The sequence below is a fragment of the Lonchura striata genome, chromosome 17, assembly GCF_050655825.1.
Source record: "Lonchura striata isolate lonStrDom1 chromosome 17, ASM5065582v1, whole genome shotgun sequence".
NCBI lineage: Eukaryota > Metazoa > Chordata > Aves > Passeriformes > Estrildidae > Lonchura > Lonchura striata.
In genome coordinates this window covers 2,344,050-2,358,165 of record NC_140719.1, presented here as the reverse complement: position 1 = coordinate 2,358,165, position 14,116 = coordinate 2,344,050, and the positions used below count along the sequence as shown (strand labels likewise).

Sequence of the window (14,116 nt, the reverse complement as noted above, 5' to 3'; positions counted from 1 at the left end):
ATTTTTTTGTTGTTGTTGTTCTAGGTAACTGCTGGCAGCTTGTTCTGCCTGTGCTTCCTGCCTCCCACATCCATGCAGGAAGAGCCCACACAATGGGACAAACACGAAAGCTGCACATGGGACCAGCCCAAGCTCTTTGCAGGTCACACTCAGCACCTCACCATCCAAAAAAAACCCCACCTGTGATTCCTTTTTAAAATTCCTTGAAGAATTTTCGTCTGGTCACAAGACTTTGGTAATAAAATATAAAATCATAAAAATAGATAGCAAGGGTAAAAAATTACAGCTTAAGATCTGTAATAAAATACAATAAATAATTCATACACTGCGATTTAGATCTACTTTTTCCTAAGCACACACCATGAATTTCATCGAGGCAGAAAAGAATTCCTCCCTCTGTGTGGAAGCCCAAAGAAATTCTGGGCAGAAACACAACACTTCAAAGCAATTTTTGATTTACCATTGGCCAAAATGACTCTTTAGAGGAAAAGAACTTTGCTGGAAGTACTCCTACATAGAACTTGCCAACTCAGAGGATTCTCATACAATTCTTTTGTTATTCCTAAGGGGCATTTCTCAGGAATATTTCATTATTTATGCCTCACTGGGTGTTAAACCCAGGAAAATACACGAGTGTGAAGCAAGCTGCTTTGAGCTGGGCTGTTCCCAGTGCCAAGGGGAAGGAGCAGCTCCCACACCTCTCCCACAGAGGGCTCCTGGTCTCCCAGCCCCACGATGAGGATGCAGTCGGCCTGGCGGATGCAGCGCTGGGTCCAAGGGGTCAGGGTGCTGTCAGCCTGGTACAGCACAATCCTGTGGATGTCCTCCTGCTGGCCCAGCCAGCTGGTCAGTCTGTACTCGTGGATGCTGGGGACAGACAAGGAAAACAGAGAATTCAACTGGTGTTAAGTCACAGCTCCCAGAAGAAGAGATTGGAATCTTACACTGGGAAACACTGGCATTTCCTGCTCAGCCAGGATCTGCTCCCAGCTCCAAGCTCCTGCTAGCTCTGGATTTACACCATTAGACAAATACCAAGGCAGAAGGATACAGTGATGCCTCACTTCAGTAATGCTTCCACAGCATCCCTAAGCATGAACAGGCTCAGAGAAATTCAGCTTTTTCAATTTCACAAGTGAGAAATTAACTGTGGGAAAAACCCACCCACACCTGCACCAAATACTCCTGAAACATGATTGTCTCCAATACCTGGAGCAGAAGGCCCAATGTATGTTAGAAGACAGGGTTTTGCTCCCAAACTCTCTGTGTGTTTATAAGAAAAGCTCAGTGTCTCTCTGCATTTCCCTGAGCAGTGATGAGGGCAGGTACCTGTCGAGAGCAGCAGAGCCCAGGCGCTGTTTGATGTTGTCACTGGTGAGCAGCAGGGCAGGACCTGGGGGAACAAGGAATTTCACCTGTGAACACCTCAATTTGAGCTCCTGGAGAAAACTGTCCAGAGGTGCTGTGTCTGTTCCATCCCTGGAAGTGTCCAGGACCAGGCTGGATGGGGCTTGCAGCAACCTGGGACAGTGGAAGGTGTCCAAGCCCATGGCAGGGGGTGGAATGGGATGGGTTTAAAGGTCTCTTCCAACCCAAACCATTCTCTGATTCCAAGAATTCAAATCCAAGAATTTGTTTTGAAGGTAATGATGGATCAGTGCATTAATCAGAGTTGGCACAAAGTCTTCACAAAAATGTTCACATTTTTCTAGGAATACATCTTCCAATGCTCCCTATTCCCAGAGCTCTGTTATTGTATTAATCACAACCTGCAAGCTCTGTTATCCCATTCCTCAGGGTCATGTAGGATCACAGAACCATGGAATGCTTTGACTTGGAAGGGACCTTAAAGCTCATCCCATTCCATGGGCAGGACACCTTCCACAGGACCAGGCTGCTCCAAGCTCTGCAGCCTGGCTCTGGTGACAGCTCCTCTTGCATCTGCATCTTCACCAACTCAGCACTCAAAATATCACAGCCACAGGAAGGCCAGGATCCTGTTTCTAAAGAAAAGGCTGTTCCCCTGACCTTCCAAAATACAGAACTTGCTCATCCTGCATTGAACCAACTCCCCAGGTGAATCCTCTAGCTCTCTGCAGCATTACTACTCCTTATTCAACATGCCAACAGGAAACCCAAAAACATTCCCAAATCTGTAGGGCACAGTCAGAGCCCACTACAGACACATCTGGCAATCACCTCAGATCTGAGCTGAATTTTGGTGCACACAAAGCTTCTTGCAGGCACTTTAGTTTAATTTTCTTATTAGCAATTCTAGTGCAGCAGCAATTTGTGTTGTATGTGATAGAAGTTGCAGAGTAGCTGCAGATAAATTAAAAAAATGCAAAGAAAAGAAAACTTAAGGGAATAACTGCACACCTAGAGAAAATATTACCTGTCTCTTACTGAGAAATTCACATTTACAAAACATGACAGAGCAGTCACTTTTAATTCATGTTTTCATTGTGCAATCCCTCATTGTTTCATTAATAACAGAACTGAAATTTATGTTCTAAATAACAAAACATTTCATTACGTGACAAGTCTCAAAGCAAGGTTATAATGTGTTCAGTAAAAACCAAGGAACTGTGAACAACCAGCATGGGCAAAGGTCAGAATATCACACCTCTGTGCTCAAAATGCAAAACCCCCAGGTACAGATCTGGAATTGGCCATCCTGACCTCTAGGGCCAACTCATCTCTCCGGTCTCAGGTTACAAATGCAAGATGTGGCTTAGGGTGTGAATTCAATTCCCATCAGTCAGAGCTGGGGCAGTTCTCCTCTGTTCATGGGACACTTTTCTTTATCTCTCCCACAGCCAATCCTCCCTCCAGGAGATCTCTGCTGTTCCTGGCCACTGAGTGTCCCTGCATGGCTGAGAAAATTCCATCATCCATGGGGAGAGGCTCTGCCCAGGGGAGGAGCCAAACATTCCTACCTGGATCCAATCTGACCTGGGAACAGCACAGCAGCCTTTGCCCCCTGCATTCCCAGAGGAGCAGCTTCCTTCCCCCTGCATTCCCAGAGGAGCAGCTTTCTTCCCCCTGCATTCCCAGAGGAGCAGCTTTCTTCCCCCTGCATTCCCAGAGGAGCCCAGGCCCATCTCCCCCAGCCCTGGAGCTCCAAGGAAAACTCCCCCCTTGTGCAGGATCCTGCTCCAGCAGAAGCACAGCTGGCACTGCAGGAGGGCTGAGCCCCCCTGGGATGGGGCTGAGCCACTCCCTGACCCACAGGGGACAGGGCTGCTCTGACTCTGGCAGGGGTTTGTTTTGTTGCTTTGTATTATTGCATTTTTATTTACATTTTTCTAGTAAAGAACTGTTATCCCTACTCCCATATCTTTGCCTGAGATCCTTTTAATTTCAAAATGATAACAATTTGGAGGGAGAGGGTTCACATTTTCCATTTCAAGGGAGGCTCCTGCCTTCCTTAGCAGGCACCTATCTTTTCCAACCAGGACATCCCCCCTCAGTGCTCAAGTCCTGCTGCAAAGGCTTCGCTCTGCTTTAATTGACTTTACTCTTCGATTTGCAGAAGTTCCCAGATGCCGTTTTCCATCTTGTACTTTCCAATACCCAAATAACATTTGCTTTTTGCTACACTGATTCTCAAGGAAGAGCAAACAAAATGGACAAAAATATCCCATAAGCAGAGACCACAGGATAGAGCTGGTGAGAAAGCAGAGAGAAGAGGATGATTCAAGAATAGAATTTGACTTCCCCATCCTCCAATAAAAGTTCTTGAAGTTGGTTCCTATGAAAGCAACAAGTCCCAAGCAGAGGGAATGAGCACCATTCCCAGAGCAGATCTGGGCTTAGCCTGCCCTTCCCTCCTTGAGCCATCCCACAGCAGGGAACAGCCCCAGTGCTGGGGGAAGGGGTTATCACCATATCTTTAACACTGGCAGATTCTTTTATCTGACTCACTGTTCACCTGGTGTCCATTAGTCTTGGTATAGCTTTGAAATGGCACAATGGGATAAGAGAGGTCTCCCAGAGGGAATACTGATGGCACTGCACAGAACAGAACTGCAAGGGACAGAGTGCAGGGCAATTCTGCAAGCATTCAGCAGCAGAGTGATCATCAATGTTCATTAACAGGTCAGAGTTCCCAGTTAAATAGAAAAGACAGGTGGATTAAAATTGTATTCCAGGACATGTGGCTTACAAAGCTTTCTGGCAGTGGTGGAAGCTTAGTAGGCAAAGACAAACAGCCGGGAATGCCAAGTGAGTTGAGGAATGCAATAAAAATGCTAAGTAAGAGAGACAACACCAAGGAACAGCATGGGCACCTCTGCCTGTTACCCCCCTGCCCTGGGCACTGAGATCCAGCAGCATCAGTCCCCGGTGATGCTCTGGGGCCCAGGCTCCAGGGGGACACCACTAAACCCAGGGGACACCATCAAAGCCTGTGGCCTGCAGCCAGAAGAGCTTTCATCCAAGGGGAGAGGCAGAATTTGTAGGGCTGGGGTGCATCTTTGCACTCCTTCAGCCAGAGAGAAGCCCAGAACGAGCCTTGGAGAGACTTACAGATCATATCCAGACCTCACTTGTGGTGTGGGAAAGTAGAAGTTCACAGAACAGGACAAAACAAGGGTGCCCAGACAGACCCTGGCTATGCCAGCTCAGGAGGAGCCTGCCCAGCGCCCCATCCCTCCACGTGCCAGGGACACGGGACAAAGATTCCCAGACCTTCACTCATCCCCAGCACGGAACACAGTGATGCTTCCAACAAAACCAACTTGTTTTGTCTCAGAAATATCAACCATCTGCTCTGCACTCCCAGTTTCTAGCAGGCTCCCAATTAATCAGCCATTAAAACCCCTCCATTAATGTGACCAAAAACACCAACATATGTGAGCTCAGAAAACAGAACCAACAGAAGAGTTATCTCAACTTAACTGCTGCAAGCAACCAAGTAATGAAAAAATATCATTCCCATCCTAGAGGTTCAAGGCCAGGTTGGACAGGGCTTGGAGCAAGCTGGGATAGTGGAAGGTGTCCCTGCCCATGGCAGGGGTGGGGTGAGATGGGCTTTAAGGTCCTTCCAACCTAAACCATTCCATGATTCTGTGATGATTCAAATCCACAGTCCTCAAACAGCCACACCTGCAGGCAGGAGTGACCAGCCCAATATGTCAGTGAATCCTTAAAGGGCTTTGTCACAGTCACACACCTCTAACCACCCTCTCTCCAAAGCTGGCATCAGCCTCATGGGCAGCTTCCAGCTGGAGCTGGCATCAGGGACACATCCCTGCACTCCTCAGTGTTCTATCAATAGGATCAGAACAGCTCAAAGTGAAGAACAGGAGAGGTGATGTGAGGTAACATAAAATATTCCTCCAAGCCCTGTGTGTGCCTCTGACAGCAGCCAGCAGCAGATTGCTGGGGAGGAGTATCAGAGCAAGAAACACTGAGTGCCATTCCCTGAGTCTCCAGCTATCCACAGCTTTCTCAACCTTTTGGATTTCTCAAGCCTGAGGTGGTGACTTTCAGAAGCCTGAGGGATTCTTCTGTCAGCCAAGAGCTCACAGGAGTTCTTAAGTTCAGGTTTTCTGTGCTTCAGCTGAGAGAACTGCAGGCAGTGGCCTCACCCCAGGCCCAGGGATTGTGGTTGCTCGGAAAACCTCCTGGAGCATCTAAAGCTGTACTCCAGGGCCATCTGTTTTTCAGTACAAAACTAAGAATTCCATGAAACAGAAGGAAAAGGAAGGAAAAGCTGGCAAATACCAGAGGTCTGGTTCATTTTCTCTACTAACAAACAAGGGCATTGAAAAGAAGTGCTGCAGCAAAACTTCCAACCTCCTGTCTCAGAGAGGGAAAAAAAAAACATCACACAGGACATAAAACCTCCCTTTCTTGCCAGTGAGCAAGAGACTCACTTTGGTCATTTTTTTCCACAAAACACCAAGACATGAAGAAGCAGGAACACAGGTGTCCTAGTTCTAAGTCTAATAAAACATGGTCCAAAAGTTGCCTTGAGAAATGAGTGGCCCAGAGGGCAGAGAGTGATTTCTGAGGCTCAGAAATGGTTTCAAATCCACCTCACCTGAAAAATACACCCACATAAAAAAACAAGACCAGTACAATACACACTGTGGAAAAAATTCAGCAGAACAAATTTACTTGCTCAGACTCCATTAAAAGAAAATGTACTTTTGGCCTAATAGAAGTCTACAAAATTATGTGGCGAAGTCACATAACTGATAAATGAGTTGGATGTCAGAGGATCTTGCTCAGTAAAAAAATACTAAGTGGTGCCAGGGTTCAGGCACCACAGTGAGCATTTCAAATTTAAATCTAATCTGTGTGTAAAGACAGACAGAACTGTAATTAAAAACTCCAATAAATTATTAGCAAAGATTTTTCAGTGAGCTGTCCAATACATTATACATTTTTAGAACTGAAAAGAAGGAAAATTTAAAGGGCAGAAAGGAATGAGGGAGACACATATGTTGGATTTGAATCCCTCCCTACTTCAGTTTGAAATTCTATGAGATCAGAGGGCTCCCACATAGAACCAGAATTTGCACAGCCATGTGGTATCTTTTAGCTTGTCTCAGTAAAGGAACAAAAAAATAGTCGGGCAAATACTTTTGAAAAATCTGAATATTGCAGAACTTCTTATCAAAAGATGCTCTCAGCTCTACCAGGATTAAGAGGAAAGAATTAATAATAAAAATAGACATCATGAACACTGACCAGCATTCATCAGCATGATGAATTGCACATCAGAAAAACCTGCCCCCCTTCCTGGCACTCCAGTTCAAAGCTGGAAAATTCTGCTCCTGCTTTCTGGAAGCTGGATATTGCACAGCCTCCTTTCTTGGGGACCCAGAGCCCCAGATGCAGAGGAAGGGCTGTCACACTGGAGCCTGCACACAGCCAGGGGACAGCAGGGCTGCAGCCCCAGGGTCACTGTGCCCTGCAGGACCTGGGGGTCACTGTGCCCTGCAGGACCTTGGGGTCACTGTGCCCTGCAGGACCTGGGGGTCACTGTGCCCTGCAGGACCTTGGGGTCACTGTGCCCTGCAGGACCTTCTGCTCTGCTCACAGAGCTCAGAGCATTTTTAGTCTAGCTCTGTCTCAAGATGAAGGCAGGTCCAGCTGCTGCTGCCAGGTCCCAAATAAACCTTTCATCCCCCACTTGTGACAGCAGCAGAGCTGCCCCAGCCCTGCCCAGCACAGGGAGGAGCTGGAGCTGCTGCAGAGACCCAGAGGATCCAGGGGGAGCAGAGGGATGGAGCAGCTCTGCTGGGAGGGAAGGCTGGCACAGCTGGGGTTGTTCACCTGGGGAGGAGAAGTTTGGGGTGACCTCAGTGGCCTTGCAGAGACTGAAGGCAGAGGAAAGATGGAGAGAGACTGTGCAAGGGCCTGGAGGGGCAGGACATAGGGAATGGCTCCCAGTGCCAGAGGGCAGGGCTGGATGGGAGATTGGGAATTGGGAATTGTTCCCTGGGAGGGTGGGCAGGCCCTGGCACAGGTGCCCAGAGCAGCTGTGGCTGCCCCTGGATCCCTGGCAGTGCCCAAGGCCAGGCTGGACAGGGCTGGGAGCAGCCTGGGACAGTGGGAGGTGTCCATGCCCATGGCAGGGGTGGCATGGATGGGCTTTGAGGTCCTTTCCAACCCAGACCATTCTGTGATTGGAAGCTCCATGGAAGCACAAACATCCCTTAGCATTTAACTGGGACACAATCCCACTGTCTGGAAATAATATGTGAATTATCATAAATCACAGAAACACCAAATGTCAAAAGAACCAGCACAAATGGGCTCGGGAGAGCTGTAGGTGGTCCCACACAGGTGCTCCCTATATGCAGAATGCACCCCTATTGGAGAGCAGGCTGCTCACCTGAGCTGCTCCCATTACAAATTAAAACATTAAAAAAAAAAAAAAAAAAGGAAATTTGAAAAAAAAAATTAATTAAACCTACAAAAAAGAATTATGCAATGAAACCACTAAGTCCTGTCTCATTACAGGCAAAAGTGGAAGGAAGGAATATTCTGAGGGGAAAGAATATTCTGAGTACTTTTCCAGTTTTTGTGGACAGTAAATATTCACTATCAAACTGAGATTTTCTAGTTGGCATTACTTTTAATAATACAGAAGTAGCTAAAAATTACCAAGACAAGCCCCAAAATCGTGTTGAATAAATTCACCTGCAACCAGCTCCAGCTCCAAGCACTGCCCATTGCCTTGTCATTGCCAATTCCAGGAAAAGGAAAATCACTTCTTAAGTGTTATCTTGTATTACAACCCAGCCTGCATTCCCACCAGGACTGGGGTCAGCCTGCATCCTGAGGCTATGCTCCTTCCCAGCAGCAGGTGATTCTTGCAATGGTCTCAGTGTTCCTCCCTGCATCCTCCTCATTCCTTCTATCCTCATCTCCAACCTGCAGCAGGAGAATTCAAGGCATCACTGCAATATCCAGCTAAGCTCATATTAACAGGAAGGGGAAGGAATTTTCTGCAATAAATATATTAAGTTGCAGAAGAAAACTAAAACCAGCTGTTCTCCCCACACATTAAGGCTGCACTCCACTGCTCTGGAACATATTTGAAGCCCAGAGCAATGAAATTATACAGATCAAACATTAAATATGGATTAAATGTTAAGTCAAGTATTGTAATCAGATGCTGCCATTTAACTTACAATTACAAAAAAGGGTGGTTCAAGGAAAAAAAAACCCCAACAACAACAAAAAAGTGGATAGGAGAAAATCTTCAAAGCCATTTTCCAAACTGAGGTTCATTTCAGAGAAGATTTTGTATTAAACCTTGTCAAGCATATTAGCAGCTCTCACTTCCATAAAGGAAAATCTGATCCCAGCTCACATCCAAACCCCAGGTGAGCCCATCTGGGAGCTCAGGGGAGGGCTCAGGTGGCAGCAGCTGCTCAGTAAGGCCCCAGTGCAAACCTTTCCACATGGAATCATGGAATGGTTTGTGCTGGAAAAGACCTTAAAACTCATTTCATTCCATCCCTACCATGGGCAGGGACACCTCCCACTGTCCCAGGCTGCTCCAAGCCCTGTCCAGCCTGGCCTTGGACATTTCCAGGGATCCAGGGGCAGCCACAGCTGCTTTCGGCAACAGTTCCCCTCACGCCAAATGTGCAGGTGAATAAGAAAACAACTTAAAACCAAATCAAAATTTTACTCCACGACTCAGTTCATTTTCTGTTGCAGGAAGTCAGAAGAAAAAAAAAAAAAAAAAAATTTCAAAACCCATCCCCTTCCCTGAAAGCCAAGCAGCACCTGCACTTTGTGAGGAACACCCAAACACCCCCAACCAGAGGGCAGAGGAGGAAACACAAAAGCTACAAGTTAAAAAAAAAAAAAAAAAAAGAAAAAAAAAAAAAGAGGAAAAAAGACCACATTGCTTCTGCTAAATAAAGGCAGCAAACCTGCAGGCTGCCCACAGAGGTTCTGCAGTGCCCGGGCCGGGCGCGGGGCCTGGTGCGAGGCCCGGAGCTCCCGTGCCAGCGGCGTCTGGGACCAGACGTCTCCTGTGTTTGCCCACAACACTTTCCTCTTCCCACTGCAGCCAGCTGCTCCCTTTTGGCAACAACTTCAGGTGCCAAGGGTGTACAGAACCATCTCGAGCTGCCAAGCACGGCACAGGCGTCAGCGCAGGGGGAGAAAGGGAAAAGGGTGAAGGAGGAAAGGCTGTGACCTCCCCAAACCCCCCTTGGGCACCTGCCTGCTGCTCTCAGCCCAAAGGGGTGTTTTGATTCTGAACAGTCCATCTACCTACTTAAGTTTCTGTTTATTTTATTTACAGGCTCTTAGTGTTGTCACACATCAAAACAAGCTGGCAGTGATCCCTAAGGAGTCCCCATTAGCAATACAGCTCCATTATGGATGTAACATTTTTCTGCCATCTCCAAAATAAGAGGATTCTTCAAACACCCACAAATTAGTTCTCACTGTAACAAGTCTCCACCATAAGTTGCACATAAATTCAGACTTCAGAAGGTTAAAGAGCTCAAGCACCACTGGCTTTTTCCTCTGCCTATTCACCCAGAAGATTTTTAAGCACAAAAAGGAATGTCAGCTCCAGACACTAAAAGTCACAAAGAAAATTACCAATAAATGTAAGTGGTTACACCTCAAGCATCACATAACCTGTACTTTTAAATAAGCCAAGAGAGAGCAGGACTAATAATTTCTCAAAGGACTATAGGAGATTCACTCAAGAGACCTGTAAGACCATTTGAGGATGAAAAGAGGATGTCAGGAAATGTCAAACACCACTAATGAACACAGAATTAATTCTGAATTAAATATATGAGTTTTGTGAGGAAGCACAAGCAACTTCACCCATGGATAAAGCAATTAATGACTCAACCATGAGCTGAACACATGGTTTTGTGGGCATGAGACAGACAAACAACCTGGCAGCAAACGGGACAATGATTTCAGACTAAACTTTGGATTTCCAGGGCCAATCTGGATCTCCTCCATGAGCTTCTTCCACCAAGTCTTATCCCTGCCACTCATGTACAACCACAATGCAAGAAAACTGCTAGGAAACCCTTTGCTGGACGAAGCTTTTCAGCTGAGGAGGCCTGGAACAATCTCACCCATGAGCTGGACAGAACCAGACTCTCAGGTGCCATGGGAACGTGCCCTGGTGTGAGATGTATCTCCTGGAGTGACTGTGGGGAGCTGAGAGCAGCCAAGACAAGGGCCAGAGAGGCTGGTGAGTATTTCCAAGTCATTAAGATAAAAAAGTTATCCACTATAACTAAATGCACATCAAGGATGGGAATAGAGAAGAAAGAAGCATGGAAAAGGCTGATCCTGACCACTGCTGCAGAATGACAGAATGGTTTGTGTTGGAAATTACTTTAAAGATTACCTGTCCATGGACACCTTTCACATGTCCCAGGTTGCTCCATCCTGGCCTTGGACACTTCCAGGGATGGGGCAGTTCCAGTTCCTCTGGTCAACCTGTACCAGGGCCTCCTCACCCTCACAAGAATTTCTCCCTAATGTGACCTAATCCTGCCCCAAGTTTATAACTGTCCTGTGGGGACCTGGCCATATAAAAAATCCCTCTCCCTCCTTTTTTATAAGGTCACAGGATTCTCTCCAAAACCTCCTCCCCAGCCCTGTGACCAAGTCCCAGGTACTGCTACCCCCTAACACAGCATGGACCCGGCTGTGCCAGGTGCCAGTAGCTGGCTGTGCCACTCCAAGATGACCAGCAGGGTTTGTTTGCTGTGGTGCCACCACGGGAACACTCACCCACAGCACTGAGGGCGTGCTTGAGCTCCAGGGTGAAGGCTGTCAGCGGCACCTCCTCGGACACCGGCATGATGGCCACCGTGGAGAGGTTGCTGGCAGGATTCCCGGCATCCCACTTGCTGCTGGAGCTGTGCAGTCCAAGAGGATGACCTGTTCACAGAGAAAACACCTGCCATCAGCCAGCCAGGCTGCAAAAAACAGAATGTCACCTTCAGGCAGGAGGAAAAGTGCCATTGTGTCACCGAGCTGCTCAATGTCAGAGAAATGTAGCACAAACCTCCACAGCATGCGAGAGCAGAGTTCCCACATATTTCATTTTAAGAGGATGAAGATCAGTTTCCATCATTTTTGGTTGCTGGTACAGCATACGTGGGTTGAAGTTAGGGCAACATTAAAAATAAGCCAGGAATATGTTAAATGAAACATGGATCTACCTGACCCAGGAAGACAAAGATAAAAAGGCACTTAAAATCCCTTTTCCACAACTTTGGAACTGATTCCACAAGAGGAATTAGCTTAACTAACAAAACTCCCAAACCTGTTGTCAATATTAAAATACTCCAAAACTTAACAGTCCTTTTCTTATGCTATACCTAAGCACGGAAGGAAAAAGCTGTTTTCAACAAAGCTCCTATAGAAAATGTGCATCTCTACCTGTTTTCCCTTCTGTGCAAGATGCAGAGGCTTTACAGATATGGGCTTAAAATATGGAACCTCTGAAGTAGCTGCAAAGTACCTGGGAACTATCTCTAATATAATTTGGTAAGTAAGAGCAGAGGAAAAGCAGTTTTTGAGAGAAATCTGCAATGCATGTGAGGAAGATCAAGATCTTCTCAGACAGCTTAGAGGTGGTAAAGGTCAACGTTCTACAAACTGTTCTTGTTCTGATACTCTTTTTTTCTCTTTAGCTGAGCCTTCTCAGAAAATCTCACTCTGCTGCCAATGCCCGTCAACTCAGCTCTGAGAACACAAAAAATTTTTGAATTTAAGTTGGGATTTCACATCCTGCTTATCTCATTTCACCCAGCAAAGGCCTAAGATGAATTCTTGAGCTGGGCATGTGGAATACCTGACATCCCCTGTGCAAACCCATTTAAAGACTCAATGCCAGAGTGATAGACCACGCAGGACACAAAAAAATATCTGATAAACTTTTTTAAAAAATATATTAATCATTTCAAATCTTCTAAAACAGCTCTGCACAGAACATTAAATAGCTTTTCCCCCGCTTTCTAGTGATCTTCAAGAAGATATCTGTAGGTTTAAACAGATCTGTAGGTTACACATCACAGCTCAATCCCTTCATCTCCACAGGCCCTTCCGTCCTCAGAACTTCAATGATTCTCTGTGATTCTCTGTTTGAACTCCTGTTACTCTCACTAATTTTCCTCCCACTAATTTTCCCCCATTTTGCCCTGTATCCCTGGCAGTGCAGGCTCTGCCCTGGCCCACAGAGGCATTTCAGCAGGCACAGAAGTTTAAGTACAATTATCACCAGGCATTTGTGCACAAGTGCTTGTGCCCAGAAAGCTGAGAAGGTGTAGAAAGAGCAGATCTCCTTCCCCAGACTGCTCTGAAACAGGAAAGTGGGTGACCTTCATTTTCAGTCTCCTTGAAATTTGGCAAAACCAGCAACTGAAGGAATTAAAACACCCTGACCAAACGAAACCCAAACAATCCTCAGCATCAAAGAGCCCCATGACACCCTCAGCATTTAACAGGCATCTGTTTTCAAATGCTGTCCAAGGAAATTGGGAGAATTCCCTCCTACTCCCTTCAGTCAGGAAAGAGACTTTGTGTTGGTGCTGCCATAAACACAAAGCCTCAGAACCAACCCATGGCAGGCCATTTCCTCCCAGACAATTCATTAAAATACTGCAAATCCAGGCATTTTAAATCAGTCTGTGCTGCTGCTGCTCAGCACGGTGCTCTGATTCCAGCCCATTACAGCTGCTATTTCCAATGCTCCCTTTAATTGCTCTTGCAAGAAATTCCAGGGAAATTTCACTGCACACAGGCAGCAACACTTCTGGATCTCAATTGCAAATCATTCCATTCCCACACCCAGTTGGCCATGCTCTGCCAAAACCATCATGTGTACACAGATATCATGAAATTACCATCCACGTGCACCTACTGCTGTAACAGACCACAGAATCCCAGCCTGGTTTGGGCTGGAAAGGACCTTAAAGCCCACCCAGTGCCACTCCTGCCATGGCAGGGACACCTCCCACTGTCCCAGGCTGCTCCCAGCCCTGTCCAGCCTGGCCTTGGGCACTGCCAGGGATCCAGGGGCAGCCACAGCTGCTCTGGGCACCTGTGCCAGGGCTGCCCACCCTCCCAGGGAACAATTCCCAATTCTCAATATCCCATCCAGCCCTGCCCTCTGGCAGTGGGAGCCATTCCCTGTATCCTGTCCCTCCATCCCTTGTCCCCAGTCCCTCTCCAGCTCTCCTTCAGCCCCTTCAAGCCCTGGAAAGGCTCTGAGCTCTCCCTGGAGCCTTCTCTTCTCCAGGCTGACATTTAGCAATGAATTTCCTTTCCAAGTATGCAGTGCCTGTTTCAAATTGAAGGATGCAAGTGTAGCTCCAAGGAAGCCCCAGCATCAAGGGGAATAGTCCAGGAATGAGCCTCACCTCCCTGCTGCAGACTGCCAAGGATCTTCTCACCCAGCAAGTGAATAAGTCTCGTCACAACCTGGGAGAGAAAGAGAAAGAAAAGAAACATTCAGGCAGAATGTTCTGAAAGTACAGCATCCACATGGAGACTTCCAGACTTTTTTAAGATGTTCCCTCAAGTTGAGCCACACAGAGTCAAGGGTTTGCAGCTGTAGCTTCTGTCTTGGCTGTAATGTGTGGTGATT

The 14,116-nt window shown here is 46.9% G+C and overlaps 1 protein-coding gene across 1 annotated transcript in view; it reads right to left on the bottom strand.

The window, feature by feature from the left end:
* The window catches only part of PNPLA7 (patatin like domain 7, lysophospholipase), a 134,945-nt gene that overhangs the window by 49,012 nt on the left and 71,817 nt on the right, over positions 1-14,116 (bottom strand). The window contains exons 21-24 of the mRNA XM_077787845.2: positions 13,890-13,950; positions 11,254-11,403; positions 1,330-1,393; positions 699-867 (exon numbers count right to left, since the gene is read on the bottom strand). Of these exons, the coding sequence (XP_077643971.2) occupies positions 699-867; positions 1,330-1,393; positions 11,254-11,403; positions 13,890-13,950 (444 nt within the window). The remainder of the gene's footprint in view (positions 1-698; positions 868-1,329; positions 1,394-11,253; positions 11,404-13,889; positions 13,951-14,116) is intronic.